Here is an 18,368-nt window from a genome sequence, read left to right on the forward strand (position 1 = left end):
ATACAAGTAATTACACTGAAGCGGAATTTATTTCTTTAATATTTTAGTTTGTAAGTTAAAAATAAAATGCACATTCAAAAAATAACGATATATAATTGTGGCTCTGTTATAAATATATTTGTATTATAGTGAATATCTAATTATGTGGAGTCATTTTAGGATATGCTTAGGTTTCTCATATAAATAAAGAGTTTTCCTTCATTATAAATAAAATTTATGAATCCTGAATATACTTCAAGATGAATAAAAAGTATTTTCTCTTCTCCCTACTTTATTCTTCTTCTTAATTAGATAGTTTCATAACACGTTATCCAACACGATTGTTCTATTCTTAAAGAATTATGATAGAAGACGGAAAAAGTGCAAAAGAGATCTTACATAAGCTATGCAATAAGGTTCTCATATTTGTAAGGTATGATTTATCTTTACTTTGTTAGTTGTAATTGTTTATGTGACAGATATGAAGTTATCATCTGGAGTAGACATTTAAAAAGAGCTTTCGACTTTTTATACGTTTTATTTTAATCGATTAAGAAGAAAATTTTTTATTTTATTTTAATAATTAAATGAACACAATTAGTGAAAGCTATGTTTTCAACCTTTATATGAGGTATATGATCTATTAAGCTATGTCTATTTAACTACTAATGTTGATTATAATAAATCAATAATCTCAATTTTGTGTGTAATTATAATGTACGATCGTGTTAATGATCATCAAAGTGATAAAATTACAATTGTTTTTAAAGCTTGAGGTTGAGCCTCACTGTGGGTAAGACGATGGATTTAAGTTCTATCTCACGAAAAACATAAGACTATGAATTCATGTCCAATCGCACCAAGAGGGTAAGACATCATGAGTTTTGATACTCTGTGATTAAAAATGTTGAGTTCAAGTCCCTCGTTGGTTTATGACATAAGACTTTGGGTTTGAGTCTCAATGCACCATATTAATTATAAAATGATGACTAAGGCAAATAATGAGTTTTTTATATAAATTAGTCATGAAATATATCTCGTTGAACCAGATCCATTCCCCGAAGTGAATGTATAGTGCATAAATGTCTAAAAGAAGACAATAGATTAAGTGATGCACATGAATATGGAGTGAGGTACTAAGTTATCAAAAATTGATGTACTTAGATGATTGTGTTCTATTCATGAAGAATGAGAGCTTTTGACAAATGGTAAAAGTACAGATCTATTCTTTAAGTGAATGAGGTGTAAGCCATCATGCTAGGCGTGGAAAAGATCGCAATCTTTGATTGTAGATGTGGCATCACCAAGATTGTATCTGGGCAGACATATGTTAAAGAAAAGTTCCATACTTTATCTTTTGACTTTTATTGGATAGTAATTAGTGCAATTGAGAAACATTCTAATACTAATTTCAATACTGTCTTACTTTTGCATGATTGAAGTAAGGAACTTGCAGAAATCTTTGATCCTGAAGGGAAGATTCATATTTCATATGAGGAGATAAAAGGAAACATATTTCGTCAAAACTTTTCTACACACATGAGCTCTCAAGAATGGTGATATCAACATACAACAGGTTTGTTCAAGTAACACTATAGTTGATTTATCCATTAAGTCTCTACCAACTACAACTTTCAAAAAGATGATGCTCAACCTTGGAAAACGAAGATTCAATTCTATGGATTGATGTTCTCGTTAGAAGGAGTTAATACGTGATGTACTCTTTTTCCCTCACAAGATTCTGTTCCATTGGGTTTTCTTGTACGATTTTCCTTGTAAGGTTTTTAATGAGACATCCAATAATGCGCATTATTAGATATGTATACTCTTTTTCCTTCACTAGATTTTTTACTCACTAGGTTTTATCTCGTAAGGTTTTAACGAGGCACATAATCTACTAACATTCAAGGGGGAGTGTTATAAACATATTTGTACTATAGTGAATGTCTAATTATGTGGAACCCTTTTAGAATATGGATAGGAATCCTACTTGGGGACAAAATTAGGTTTTCCCTACAAATAGAGGGGTTATTTCCTTCATTGTAAATAAGATCTATGAATCCTGAATATACTTCAAGATGAATAAGAAATATTTTCTACTCTCCCTACTTTATTCTTCTTCTTAATTATATAATTTCATAATAGGCTCGATTTTCTTTGACCAAAATAAACGAAAGGATAAAGACTAAAAATTATAATTTAAAAATTAATCGTGAAACTACATTTCTAATATTTCATTTTAGATAATATCAAGCAGATAAATGAGATGTTGTTTGTTTTCCCGAAATCATGCAATAAAAGTGTTTGTAGACGTGTCAAGACTTGTTCGTTTTTTCTATAAATAATAATTATGTTCTTTACTTTAAAGCGATTGGTACCAAAGTTTAAATTAATAATTCCAGCAGAAAATGATGTATTGATTTGATGGCAAAGTCTCGTTCCCCCATCAAACTATCATCCTTGAAAAATCAAACGTATACACAAATTCAGAAATGTCAATTGTAAAAACAAATTCTTTACGACTCTTCACTTACTTTCTGTTTCACAACTTATGATCGAATACTTGGAGTTTTAATTCTGCATATCACTTAAAAATAATGTTTTACAAAATCAAATCATTTAAAAAAGTAATTAAACAGTACATAAAATTAATATACTCTTTTCCCATATTTTCCTACATTTCATTCTTCAATATTAGTTTGTTTTTATCTGTCTTCAGCTGTTACAGAAAAATAAATAAAAGAATATACTGCCACCTGACCAATGAGATTCACGAGAATATTATTTCTTTAGATTATTAAATTTGTTATCAAATTTTTAATACTTATGTGCGGATAGGATAAGACTGCCATATTCTATATTTTGGGTCCTTGTCAGTTTGATTGGAAATTGTTTTTAATTCGAGAAAAAGAGATGATTTAATTTAAATTGATAATACGTTGAATGGTATTTTGAACAATTGTATGTGGACATCCATTAAAATATTGAAAGCGTTGGTATATATCTTAGTAGATACTTCATCAACTTCATTAGAATTACTAACCTCGATTATTTCTTCTAGATATTTTAGATTTTTTTTATATATTATAATTAAAATATATTGTAAAGTTTTAAATGATATCTTGATTCTTTCTTTTTTATTTTTTAAAATAACATATCATGAGATTTTTGTACCCAAATAATTTTTCAACCTCAGAATAAAAAAGACAATATAAAAATTTTAAAACATTTTCTTTCACGGACTTTAAGATCTAATATATTTTTATTTGGAATATAGGAAGACAGACTGGTACGTGGTTGATATTGCAAAATAGATTTAAAAAAAGAAGAGAAAAAGAGCAACACTTCTTTATTTGGATTTTATCCTCAAATTCACATCGAATTTAAGTAAATGCAAAAGGAATACAATTCAAGAAATGAAAATCGTTGGCGTGTATTGGCAAGAGACTATAGTCTATAAGGTAGTTAAATTAATCTACCATAGATTTTCTCTAAATGAGCTTAATGCATATGATTAAAAAATCTAATGTGTATCATTAAATTATATGAGATATTATATGATTAATTTTACTATCTAATATATTTTGAGAGCATATGCAAATATTATTATTTACATTTTGAATTAAAATAATCTAATTAATATACTTTAGATATCATGTATTTAGGTGCTTAATTAAAACAAAAAAAAATCGACATGTTTAAAATATTGGCTATTTATTAAGCTTAAAGGTAGCTGTCAAATTGACAAGTTGCATTGAGTTAGAAAATGTTAAAATGTGTGTATCATTGACCCACCTATAGATTGTTTAAATTGAATTGAGTTTGGACAGAGATAAACTAAAAATCATAAAATAATCCAACTCATTTAGTTTGTATTAAATTTTAAATTTGAACTTTGATGGTACATAATGTGTGGATCATTGACCCACCTAAAGATTGTTTTAAATTTGAACTTTGATGGTACATAATGTGTGGATCATTGACCCATCTAAAGATTGTTTAAATTGAATTGAGTTGGACAGAGATAAACTAAGGGCCCGTTTGGATGGGCTTAATAAAAGCAGCTTTAAAAAAGTACTTTTGAAAGTGCTGAAACTTATTTTTAAAATAAGCAGTTATGCGTTTGGATAAAAGTGCTGAAGTTGCTATGTCAAACGTGAAAAGGAAAAAATGGAAGAAAGAGATGTTAGGGTTAGGTGGGTAATTTGGAGATTGTATAAAAATATTAAAGGCAAAAAGGTAAAAATATGGTCAACTTAAAACAGCTTATAAGCAAAAAAAAAAAAAACACCCCTACCCCAGCTTTGAACTTTTGACTTAAAATAAGTTTTTTTTAACTTAAAATAAGTTATTTTGAAGTATTGCCAAACAGTTAAATAAGTCAAAAACCAGCTTTTAAGTCAGTTTGACCAGCTTTTAAGCTGAGCCAAACAGGCTTTAAAAGTCATAATATAATCCAAATCATTTAGTTCGTATCAAATATTAAATTTGAAGTTTGATGGTACATAGTATAACATTTCTTCCCCTTATGTTATCTCTAAAATAACATATCAAATTAAAAAGAAAATGTTTTTTCTTAAAATATTCAGAATTAGTTTCTTATGGATCATTTGAGTTGTATATCAGTCCAGTTTAATAATAGGGTGTGGGATAGGGATGGGCATACGGTATTTCGGTTTGGTTTCGAGTTTTTTTTTCGATTTTCGGTTTTTGTAAATTGTGTACCGAATCGAAATATTTCGGTTCGGTTCGGTTTTTATTATTTCGGTTTGGTTTTTATTATTTTGGTTCGGTTTTGTTATTTCGGTTTTTTTAATGGGCCTGCTTAGTTGGGCTTTTGAAAATTTATAAATTTTTTTGTTTGATTTTCAGTTTAATGGGCTAAAAATAGTTATATCAAAAAGTCTTTTACTTTTTAATTTTTTATTTTAAATTATAATATTTATTATTTAATATTAATAATTAATATAATATAAATATATATTATAACATAATATATTTCGGTAAACCGAAATACCGAATTACACAAAATCACATACCGAAAACCGAACCGAAATACCAAAAAATACAAAACCATATATCGAATATCGAACCGAAAACCGAAACCGAAATACCAAAAAAATTCGGTTCGGTACGGTGTTTCGGTTTTCCGGTGTTTATGCCCAGCCCTAGTGTGGGGATTAAATGAATCTGGTTAATAAATTAAGCAGATTAAAAATCCAACCAAACATAAACGAGTTGGCAGGTATAATCTTGAAAAATTACCTGAATACACATATTTTATTATAATTTTTAAAATTTTCTATCACTATAAAAAAAAATCCCTCTCGGATGCATAACTCTCCCGCTCGCTGATAGGTACATTTCCTCCTTTTTGATACATTCCTCTCCGATGCATTCAGATGTCTATCCTTTTATGATACATTTCTCCCCACTCAAATGCTTTCTCTTTATGTATTCGGATGTCTGTTGATATATCCGAAAATTCAATAATATATTCGAAATCAACATATTTTAAGAATTTTTTGTGATTTGAAAAATAATGGATTTCTTACATAAATAATATATTTTATTTGATTAATAACGCTTTTAATTGTTACTTTATTTTTATTACCATATATAACATAATTTTAGCTTTGATAACCATTTGATATAAATCTGTATTAAAATTGAATATTAGGTGAAGTGTTGAAAAGTTGTATTAAAACTGTATTAAATATAAACAATTAGTGGTCTTTTGATGCTAATTTACCAAAAAGTAAAAGGTAAAGCTCTGCAAAATTTGTATCAAAAGTTGTATTAAAATTGTATAAATAATTATAATATAATTTGAATTTGATATTATACATTACTATAAATTCGATAGTTATTATTGCAGAACAAATATAAGACATTTCGATAAATACAAACTAATTTAAAATAGTACCAAATGTTTGAAATTCAAACATAATACTTATAATATATTTGTATTAAAATATTTTAGTTATATATTCACCACATGCTTTGACACATGCTTATAATATGTATAATATATTGAATTCAAAGTGTTAACTATTGTTCATTTTTTCTCTTATTAACGATACTAAATAAGTTATTATATTAAAATGCTTAGTTATATATTCATCATGTGCATTGAAACATGCATATGAGACGTACATATATTGAATTCACAATGTATTGTAATTATTTTAATCCTTTTTTCTCTTATTAACGATGTTAAAATTTATTAGTATTGTAATAAAAATATAGTACTTATATATTCGCTATATGCATTGAAAAATATCTATGATATATATGGGAAAATTGTATATAATAGCAAATCAATAACCTAAATAAATGTAGCTAGGGTTTGATTTAATTGTGCTCCATAGAAAACGTTTGCAAAAAATTGTCAGGCGCCTCTCTTCCCAAATATCTCGCTCGCTACTCTCCTCCAATCTCTCGCTCGCTTCTTCACTTTTTATACAAAAACAAGTGTATAAATATTGTTTCTAATTGTATAAAGCAGAGAAAATTGTATAAATACATATATTTTTGTTCCTCTCTCTCCCCTCTTCCAGATCTCGCTCGCCACTCTCCCAGATCTCGCTCTCCATCCTCGTCTTTCTCACTTATACAAACAGAAGTGAAATGTATAAATTGCGTTTCTGTTTGTATAAAGCGTGAGAAAATTGTATATACACATGCAAGTACATATATTTTCGTCCTATACACTTATAGTTATACAATAAAAATACTCCCCTGCCCAGTTTCTTTTGCCTTTCTCTCTTTCTCGTTTTATGCAATTTTCAAATTGTAGATAATTTCTCTCTTTCTCGTTTTATACAATTCGATTCAATTGTATATTCCTTGTCAAATCTCTTTTGTCTTTCTCTCTTTCTCATTTTATACAAATTCAAATTGTATATAATCATTCTATACACTTATAATAATACAATTCGTTTTATACACTTCATTTTTATACAGTTCTCTGCCCAAGTGTCTTTCTCTTTCTTGTTTTATACACTTCGTTTTAGACAATTTGCTTCAACTGTATATGTATAGCGAATTATACAGTTTCTATGTTTGATATGGAGCGTAATTACGCAAACTTTGCTATAGCATACAAATATGAATTTTTTATTTCCTATATGTGAAAGTTGTCCTATATATAATGTATTGAATTCAAAATGCATTACAAATATAATTTATATTTATTTATTTTACTAACGGCGTCAAAAAGAACTTCATATTTTTAATACTTGCAAATAAATAAATTTTAGTCTTTACCAATCATCCTTAAATATTAGGAAAAATAACAAAAATCACACCTTTAAGTTCTCTTATTACCATTATCCCCTATTAGTTTTACAAATTTCCAAAACCCCTAATTTTTGCACATCAAATTAATGTAACAGCGCATCAGATTAATGTATCTCGCGCATCAGATTAGTGTATCGTGTATAAAATGTACATCAGATTAGCGTATCATGTATAAAATGTAATGTATCTTACTTAACGATTAATATATCTCGCACATCGGATTATATATCAGCGCTTATATTATTGTATCAATTTGAAGGATTTCTCTAATCATAAACTTATTAGAACAAATGGTAATTTTACCTTAAACGTATATGATTTCTGTCCTTTGCCCTAAATATTAAGATATAAGTTCCAATTTTTTTAAAAAAATTGTTTATATAATACTAAATCAATGAAGTCTTAAATTAAAGTAAGAGATAAATGTCAAAAACATATCTAAACTGTTCATTTTTTTAGTTTCTTACTCGGACTATTGAGAGTGCGAGTTTCATGCCAGAACTATCACTTAATTAGTTTGAGAACACACCTTAGTGGTGTGTCTAATGCACCATCTCTTTTTTTTAGGGCCCGTTTAGCCATGCGATATAGAATCATAAGATGAAATTAAAGTTTTGTTTGGATATACGATATGCAATTTTGTTTTGTATCTTTTCATAAACATAAAAATCTCATAAGTTGTAAAATTATTAAAATAGCATAAGATGAAATTGAAGTTTTGTTTAGATATACGATATGAAATTTTTGTGTTGTATATCTTTTCATAAACATAAAAATCTCATAAGTTGTAAAATATTAAAATAGCCCCAATTGTTTATTCAATCTTATCAAATAAAAAATTATAAAATCAACTAATAAATTATTACAAAGGTATTTGTTCTCCACTTAAGTAATTGTTTCATCTAGCTTTAATTTAATAAAAAAAATTAAACATAAATTGTAGTGTACTAGTTTTTAATATAATCCTCTCACATAGTACGAACAATTTCAACTTGCATTTCTCGATCATGTGACTGAGAAGACGAACTAACATTGTTACTTTGAGCCATTTGTTGGTCAATATTATTCACAACTATATTTTTATATTTATAGACCATAAATATTTCATCGCTTTAACAATCGGTTGGTGTGAGTTAAAGAGATTATATGTTGGTGAGAATAATAAATTTTATGTCGCTAAGAATAAGAATTTTTTTAAAGTAATGATGTGATTATGAATTTTATTTACGTATGAAATAAATAGTTAGTAGATATAAATGTGGGGTTGTTTTAACAAAATATAAACTTGTGGATTAATTTTTGTATTAAAAAATCTCAAATCATGATATGAAATCATCATGTAATTCCATATTATGCTTTTTGAAGAATATGGAATCACATCTCATGATATGGAATCATGAGATGGAATCAGCGTGAAATCGCATGTTCAAACGCTGATTCCACCTCACAATACCATATCGTGATATGGTATCGCATGACCAAACGCCTACTTAGAAATTTTTTTGACACATGACAATCTACATGGATAAAATATATCATCATAAAAAATTTAAATAATAAACTATTAATATTAATTAAAAATTAAAGTTTAAAGTATTACTATCCACCAAAATATATACAAAGAGTGAAAATACATAAAAACCCCATAAATTTGCTAGCAAAACTTACTTCAAACCATAAACTACATGGACATATAAATACCCCTTAAATATTTTTCAAGTGATTTAAACACCCCCTAAGAGATGACGTGGCAGGGAGAGTGAATGTACTCTCATTAAAGCTTATGAAAAAGAAAAGCTGAATCTTTTTAAAGTCCTCCACATGTCCTTTTTTATTGGTTAATATATAATTAATATTTTAAATATTTTTTTTGATATATTAACTTTCTAAAAATATGTTAGGTATATAGAATTAGTAGGTCCCTCTTTTAATTTCTTTGATTTTTATGTTATTTATAAATTTATAATAAAAATATAATATAATTTTATATTGATAAAAATTTTGAAAAAAATAAAATTTTGTATTACATAAAGATTATAGAGTGATTTTTTGTAATAAGAAGAAAGTATTTATATTATGAAATAAGAAAATAAAAATGAAATAGAAATAATAAAATAATATCGTGGAGTAAGAAAAAAATTTCGCTTTTAATTAGTAAAATAGAAAATTGAGTTAAAATTGATTGTCTAAAAAATAAAGAACATTATATTTGATGAATAAAATAGAGAATCGTATTAGTGATGCGGGAGAGAAGAAGATAGAAGGTCTGTAAAGCAAGTGCAACTTTAGTTTGGGCTTGGGCCTGTGACCAAAAGCGGCCATACTTTCCTTTCTCGTCAATAGCAAAGGAAAATACAATACAAAGGCCTGGATAATAAGTTGGGAAAACTACACAAGTCACACTAGTTTAGATTCTAATAATTAATATTTTTAATAGTTGTAAATATTACTTTTTCTATCATATTTTCATGCTTAGGATACATGAAATTGAATTCGAAAATATATATATCTATCGAATTTTAAATTGAGATACATATTTTATTTATTTGAGTTAATAGGTTGTAACCGATTTCCTCAATTAGAGGAGTAATTAAGAATTTTCATAATACATGAATAATTAATTTTGAAAATTTAAATTAATCAAATTTCTTATTGTAAGGCGAAAATCAAGAAGTGTATTGTACTTAATTAATTTCAATTTATTATTTCAAAATTATCATTTGAAATAACAATTTATTATATTATTAGTAATAAACAAAAGCATTTATATCTTGGTCATATAATTTAATTTCATTTATTACTTTTAAAATAATAAATTTATTAATTTGATGGATCTATTGTCAATATATGTTGTATCCAACAAACTAAATACTTAGTTACATGAGTATTATTCAAGTACATCCATATGTATCATAGAAGTATCTAGTATTAATTTCGTGTATTTGTTATATGTGTCAAGTATTACTTTCATGTATCTATTATATGATGTAGTTTTAGTTTCACGTATCTTGTATTAATTTGATATATCAAGTATCAGTTTCATACATTATATTCATAAACATGTATCTCGGATACATAGTAATTATATACTTATGATTATGTGGATCTAAATATAAAATGCAACTTGAAACACAAATTTTGTTTACAAATCATAACCTCGAGATACATGTATCATTAAAGGCGAGATATGTGTATTCAACCGTTTTAAAAATTGAGACATGCATTATTGATTTGAATTAAAGATGAGATACATATATTCAACAATTTTAAAGAGTTGTTCCTAAACTATTACACTACTAACAAGACTATTTTCAGTAACACACAATAAAGGGACTTGGAATAAGCTATAGAGGATTCCTCCAATTTTCAATATTTGTTAAGAAGCCACAAGGAGTCTGCTTCAATAGCGAATTCATAATGGTTACGATGCTAGCCAAAATAGGCATGAGTTCTGTTCTTGATATTCAGTATCATGTGCTCAAAGCATGCTTTACGATCAGCAAAATACCTTGGTTGTGGATGTGCAACGAAAATGAAGGGAGACTTCTTTTTTTTTTTTTAAAAAAAAAAGACAAACTAAAAATGAACCAAAATCGTTTTTAATAGATATTATGAAGAAATTATACGTTGAGAGAATGAAACAAGAGAGGAAAAATGGTGGAGGACGTGGGGTGGGGAGAGAGATATTATTGGTGGAGGAGATTGAGGGGGGTTTGAATTGTTAATGTACCTCTAATTAAGAGTTTAAATTTTAAGATAATTATTTAATACCATATTTGAGGAATTGTGTATCTGATGTAACTTTTATATGGTATAATTATTAAAAAGTGATATTATAAGTAATATTTTCAAACTATAGATAATATATGTATATATGGTAGTTAAGTATGTATAACAATGTAGTTTTTCCTTAATTATACGGTGAAAATTGATAATTGAATAGGCAATTTTTTCCATTAAAAAAATTCAATTATAAATTAGTTGTTATTGAAAAAGAATTCAATTATAATTAGTTATATTTTATTTTGACTACAAAAGGTTCCAACGAAACCAAATCAAGTTAACATTATATGTATGCGAGTTTTTGAAAAAGGGAAAATTGTTTGATATATCCTTCAAATTCGTCATTTAGAGTGGATATATCCCTTATTATGAAAATAACACATATATATTCTTATTTATAAACAAAATGGTTCACGTATATCTTTTTTTCCTCTAACGGAAATTAAAAAAAATATAATTTTAATCTATTTTTCCAATTATTTTTTCTAAAAAATATAATTTCATGCGAGTAAATTTAATCCTCGTCAAACATATTTCTTTTTTGTTTCAATGACTAATTTAGAATTATTATTTTGATAATCAAATTTATTTATGTTTCACTAATATTCTTGTAAAACTTATTGTAGATGACCAAATTTTTTTCTTCAAATACAAAAGTTAAATTACAATATAGACAAAAAAAATAGTTTTAAATATTTTTTCTTTACACTAAGGATGAAAGAAAAAAACTAAGAACAAAAAACTCACATAATTATAATAAAAGAAGTCAAAACATAATTTATGTATGAAAAAAATTAAAATATACCTTGAACTTTGATAGAAGAATCATATATATCCCTAAATAATTTTTTAAGAAAATTAAAAGTAAAAAATAAAAATTTAAAACTAATTTTTCACTTATGTTAAATGAAGGATATATGTGAGCTCATTTTGTTATGGCAGGGGTATATGTGAGCCGTTTGTATAACGATAAGGGTATATATGAGCTACTTTCATAACGAGGGATATATCAGCTCCAAATATCAAAGTTAAAGATATATCAAACCCTTTTCTCTTTTAAAAATATTTGTTGCAATGTAATTGATATATATTTTTAAAAATTCCTCAAATTATTTACTTTTAGCGAATAATTTCAAGTTTGGATTTAATTTTTTTAATAGTCTTAAAAGTTTTACAACTCATATATTTTACCTCAATCAAAATTCAGTCAATATAAATGCTAACCTAGTAATTTAAGATTACTATTCATTAGTTATGACTTACTTAGCAATAATTATTTTATGCGATTTCAATAATATAATTATTGAATATTTGTTATGACTTATCCCACATTATTGTTCTGTTTTTAAAAAAAGAATATTCTTATATAATGTATGTTTGATTGTAGAAATATTTGAAACACAAATTGTATATTTTGTGCTATAAAGATATTATCAGAAAAATTAAAAAAATTAAGAGCCCCAAAGAAAAATGATATTGAAAAGATTTTGTATGGATCTGATTCAATTTGATTTGTAGATTTAGTGGTGCGATATAGTTGATTTAATTTGAAAAATAAAAAGATAGGAATCTATTTGAAATTTTGCACATCTTTATTTTGAAAATATTTCAATGTTATGACTTAAATTTTATTCTCATTAAGAAAAGATTTGCAATAAATAAATAAATAAATTTATATCCAATATTACATAGTAAAAATTTGATGATTTATCGTGATTTTAAAATTGATGATTATTTTAAAAAAATTAAACTTAAAGTCTTAGAATTTATATTAAATGCTTGTGAATTCTAATTTTACATGAATGTTGAATGCAAGTATTTCTCAAAAGAACAGAAAATTCATTTTATTTGCGGTACTAAATCAAAGTGGAAGGTTGATAACTATGAATCCATGTTTAATTATATGAATGAGTCGTATGAATGATCGTATTGTATCAATCATATATAATATTATATATTATTGCTATATGACAGCTCAATTATTTAACTAATTGCATTTTAATAATTTTGTTTGAATAAGTGAATGAAGATATTTTTTTTAATTACACTGTAATAAATTAGGAGCGTTTTTTTTTTGGAAAAAAAAAAGAAAAAAAGTTAAAAGAGAATCCCAATTCCCACCCGACGATTAGTTGTATAGCGTATTTTTGCAGCTACCTCACCAATAATAGCAGTGTTGAAAGAAGAAGATAAAGAGGCAAAGAGGGCGCATCGCATCGCAGATCAAACGGAGCCATGGATCCAGACTCAGTTGCCAAAGCATTCGTAGATCACTACTACTCCACCTTCGATTCCAATCGGGCTGGCCTTGCTAACCTCTACCAAGAGGCTTCTATGTTAAGTTTCGAAGGCGTTCAGATTCAAGGTGCTCAGAGTATCGTCGCTAAGCTCACCAGTCTCCCCTTCCAGCAGTGCAAGCATCATATCAACACCGTCGATTGTCAGCCCTCTGGTCCTGCCGGCGGTATGCTTGTCTTTGTTAGCGGGAATCTTCAACTCCCCGGAGAACAGCACGCCCTCAAGTTCAGTCAGGTATTTCCCCGTTACTTGGCTAATTGTTGTAATTCTCCATCTACTTGTGTTCAGTTGTATAATTTCTAAGAAAATGGATCGAATCTAGATTTCCTTTTCCGAACACATTGGTGCTGTGAGTTGGTGTACAACAATCCTAAAAGAGGAATTGGACGGTTTCTCTCTGTAAACTTGTCGAACTGCGAATAATCTAACACCCATTGACTTTCCATTTCGAGGATCTCGTGATGTTAGTTGCCGTTTGTGGAGTGAGATTCTGAAAATTTAGAGATAGGTATGTGATTAACATATTTTAGGTTTACTGCTGCGGGACTAGTTTGGCTAACATGCTAATAACAAGATGCCTCTACGCTCTATGTGAAGATATAAACAAAATCCTGTAGTATGGCCTTGATTGTAACTTGTAAGTATGTCTCCGGAGTTATAGCTCCGATGGATGTGGGAGGGACTGAGGAAGATGATCTGTACATGTTTGGATGCCATTTAGTTTGAAGAATGACATTAGAGTTGCTTACTAGATTTTAGACTTCAATTGGACAATATATATGAGTGGTATCTGAACCACCTTGATTGATATGATATGCCTGAGAGCTTGCTACAACCCAAACGTGTGCGGTAATCTTAGGTACTAAGGGTGGAGTAGAAGGTCTTTAACTGAGTGTCATTGTTGGGATTTGCACCTTAGACCTCCAACTTGTTATTTCTATGGCTCAACCCATTTATCATCCTTTTGGGAACAAGACATCTGCATACATATGCTATTATGTGCATTCTGCTCTGCCAAAACTCAATTGTTGCGCATATGTCTAGATGCTAATTTCTTCCTAGACATTCGCTTCATTATCGCTTTCTTCATCTGTGTAAAGATGTGCATCTTTGAAAAAATTTATCTAGCTGCAATGCTCTACAATAAGTTGGCTGTCTTGGCAGGGATAACTTTTCGCAAAAAGACAGTTGGACAATGCAACTTCAAATGCTGTTAATGCTAAGGTTCTCTTGTTAGAGAGATATAACTTAACCGAAAATACTAACAAATAACAAACTGTGTACACCTGATAAAATAAATTTAGCTCTCCACATTGCAAATACAACTTACTAACATATTTGGTCCCCCGAGTATCACCATAAGTATAAGTTGATCCCTTGAGAATCTATGCTAAAGCTTGGACTTCTTAATAACATCTAGTCCAACAGTGGATTGAAATCCCATAACTAATCATGTTACCCGGCCACTCCATTACGTGGGAAAGGAATATAATCCTTTTCCAGAACCCATTCCCAAATGAAGAGAGCTCTAATGGATTATACTTTTACCCAGAAAAGTCTGCTTGATGAACTCTTTCATCTGCCATGCTAAATCCTTTTCCAATGGCTTTGTTTTGTAAAGCTGAGAAAACCAATTTTGATCTGCCATGAGGATTATCCGTTCCACATCTACACAACCAACATAGGTCAGTTTGTTGATGTAGGCAAGGCTGAATCACTCGGAAACATGAAATTTGTTATTGTGAATTTCTTTTTCCGTGCAGTGTTCTCAGTTTCTAATGCCAGAGATAAGTTTTCCTGCTGCTAATATATTTATGTTTTAATATAAGGAAATTTATACTTGCAATTGTCAACTGCAACTATAGAAAGAACCAAAATTTCTTATCCAAAGCAAGGGTTAGTATGTTTGGGTACTTAGCATAGCTTCTGTTTTGAGTTCTGAAAGGAATTCAAAGTGGCATATATCTCCTTCCAATTTGTAGTCATTTGACTGGCAACGAGTTGTCAATCCAAACTGCATTCTTGATGTGATAAGTGTTCAAGTTTATTGTATTCAAAGGGACCAGTGCATTAGCAGTTATACATGAATAACCAGCACAGGGGTACCAAATAATTCCTTAGAGTATTGCAGTCTGCTGGTACCCTGGTTGCTTACTTCTTTACTGTTTGTCTTCAATAAAAGTTGCAGTGACCCTAAGCAAATCTTCCATGTGATAGTCTGATACTTGATAAAAGAAGTAGTGCCCCCTAGGCCAAGCTCGGGTGGATTTGTGGCTTAGGTCGCAGGTTCAAGCCTCACACCACGCAAAGAAGCCTGGTATTTAAGTGAAGGGTAGAGGGCGGGCCAACTATCCACCGAGCTTAGAAGGCTGTGAATGGTCTAAAGGGCAGGTCACAGACGTATTTTTCGGTTATAAAAAAATAAGATGTAGTGATAGTCTGATAGTTGTCATAACATTTCTTCTTGCTAATATGTTTAGGGTGAGCATTGTTTTACTGCAAAATATCCTGCAGATGGGCTTTAGTAGAATTGAGTTACTTCTGGCATTGGTATATAGTATAGAATATTGGTTAGTTATTTGAAGTGTAATGTCTGTTATGATGACTGTTGGTGAAATTTATTGGTTAATGTGTAAGTAATATCACATGTATATGGTCACCCATGTCCCAGGGAAGAAAAGGCTGTGGCTAAGTAGCATTTCAGAACTTATGGAATAAGTGAAAAATAAATTTCCAAAGGCAATTGTTATATTCGAAGTTCTTACTCAAAATGTGTTTTTTTGCTCATGCATTTTGTGGGAGGGTGTTTTTCGTTTGGTTAACTTCAAAAGGATTTTTGGTTTTATCAGATGCATTTCTTTATTATCTGTTTCCTTATAGATTGTTTAGAAAAGTTTAATAGCATAAGTTTTAGAATGTCTTCATTTTGATTTCCCTATATAATAGTACTGCCCATGTCTTGTACTTGTCCACTAATACTAAAAATAATTTACCATTATATACCTGTTTTAACCTTATTACTATGAACTATCATTTCCCAATGCATTTCTCAAAACTTTAAATTTAGGGAGAAGGGCTTGATATATCCATTAACTTTGTCATTTAGAGCTGATATACCCTTCATTATGTGACTCATTTATACCCTTACTATTATACAAATGACTCACATATACCTTTTTCCTCTAACGGAAGTGAAAAAACTAACTTTAGAGTATATTTGATCCTCCTCAGACCCTTCTCCCTTTAATTTATGATATTCAAAGTGTGATATAGTAAACTCATCATTTTATTAATTACTCCCTCCGTTTAAAAAAGAATGACCTCCTTTCCTTTTTAATCTGTTTAAAAAAGAATGACCTCTTTCTTTTTCTGGTAACTTTTTAATTTCAACTTTCCACATGACATGTTTAAGGCCACAAAATCAAAGGGCAATTTTGTACATTTAACCTAACTTTAATTTAGGACCACAAGATACAAAAATCTTCTTTATACTCTTAAACTCCGTGACAAGTCAAAACAGGTCATTCTTTGTGAAACGGAGGGAGTAATAATCTGTAAGAGGGAGTATTGTCTAGCTTTGACTTAATTATATTTTGATAAAGTTTACTTGATTGAATCATGTATTCTTTAGCAGATTGCTGCCTTACTTTGTTTTATGAAGCCTTGCCTGATTATTTTCCCCACTTGTTGTCGTATAAGTGTAATCAAAGGCGCGCTTTAAGTGCGCTTAAGCCCTAAAGCAAGGCTCAAAACGTGTTGAGCGCTTCACCTCGCTTTAAGTGCGCTTCAGTGTCGTCATCAAAGTTCTAAGACAAACTTTTCCTTGTCAATGAGTCTCTTATGAAGAAGTGTCACTAAACGATTGATATTTGAATTTATCATAAAAAAATCAAATTTATTTGGTCATATATTAGCATTCATGTTTATAATTATTAGTTTTGGACTATACATACAAATTTTATTTTTTCTCCCTTTATCGTTAAAGCCCACACTTTATTTGCTCTTAAAGCTCCACGGACCTTAGAACTTTTTTCCGCTTTTCGCTTTTAATAACACTGGTCACTATAACAGGCCTATTATTACAAGAAACAACATCCATTCTTGAATGTGTAGTCTTTAGCCTCATCCTTAAAACACATTATGCAGACAGATTATATGATGTTGTCCCATACAAATTCAAAGATAAGATTGCATGATACTCGTACAAATTCAAAGATAAGATTGGATGATACTCATACAAATTCAAAGATAAGATTGCATGATACACTTTCTTTTCATTTCTCCTGCCTTTTATTTTGCCTTGCATTGTTTCCCTATTATCCAGATGCACCATTGAAAAACTTCTGTTTTTTGATGATTAAGAAAAAATAAGAAGTGAAGTTTTTGTGAGTTGCTTTTAGTTTGGACAATTGAGCCGTCCGTTTCTTTTTTCTGGAATTTGTTTTTGTGATAATAGCTTTGCTGCATTGTCTGTGGTGGATATGTGGAGAAACTGCAGATACTAAAAGCTTTCTATTGAATTTGACCTTTATAGTTAATTCTATGCTGTGTTAGATGCTTTATAACAGTGGTTGATAAGTAGCGTGTTTCAGAACTTGTTCACACTCAAATTTCTAGGTTCTTACTCTTTGTTTGGATTGCAGATGTTTCATTTGATGCCAACACCCCAAGGGAGTTTCTATGTATTGAATGACATATTCCGGTTGAACTATGCATGAAGAAGGGTACTGGGTTGAATTGTCTTTTGTTCTTGTTTTCTTTGTTTGAACAAAATTTACTGAATATATTCTAAGAATTTGAAAGGCATTGCTTCAAAAGACTGGTTTGCTGGTTGTGGCTTGATTAGTGATCAATGGATTTAACTTTATTAAAAAGCTAATGGTAGCTTCCTTCTTGCGGGATTTATATGCTTTAAATGTTGCTGCTTCTAAGGCTCAGTTTCTCACTGTCTGAACTCCTATGATGGATGTTATTATCATTTTCTCTTTGTTTGGATTGTCACCTTT

General features: G+C 29.0%; 1 protein-coding gene across 1 annotated transcript; it reads left to right on the forward strand.

Annotated features, from left to right (window-relative positions):
* Positions 1-13,166: 13,166 nt before the first annotated feature.
* LOC107011855 (nuclear transport factor 2B) lies at positions 13,167-18,299 on the forward strand. The gene is made up of 2 exons (XM_015211522.2): positions 13,167-13,596; positions 18,006-18,299. The coding sequence occupies exons 1-2, from the start codon at positions 13,300-13,302 to the stop codon at positions 18,078-18,080; spliced, it is 372 nt and encodes a 123-aa protein (XP_015067008.1). The 5' UTR covers positions 13,167-13,299; the 3' UTR covers positions 18,081-18,299.
* The last annotated feature ends 69 nt before the right edge of the window (positions 18,300-18,368 follow it).

This window comes from Solanum pennellii, chromosome 2 (assembly GCF_001406875.1).
Source record: "Solanum pennellii chromosome 2, SPENNV200".
NCBI classification, from domain to species: domain Eukaryota; kingdom Viridiplantae; phylum Streptophyta; class Magnoliopsida; order Solanales; family Solanaceae; genus Solanum; species Solanum pennellii.

Excerpts from the sequence above, each read along its gene's own strand:
- LOC107011855 (XM_015211522.2), top strand. The coding sequence starts at position 13,300 with ATGGATCCAGACTCAGTTGCCAAAGCATTCGTAGATCACTACTACTCC. Across the intron at positions 13,597-18,005 it reads ACGCCCTCAAGTTCAGTCAG|ATGTTTCATTTGATGCCAAC; the intron begins GTATTTCCCCGT and ends TTTGGATTGCAG.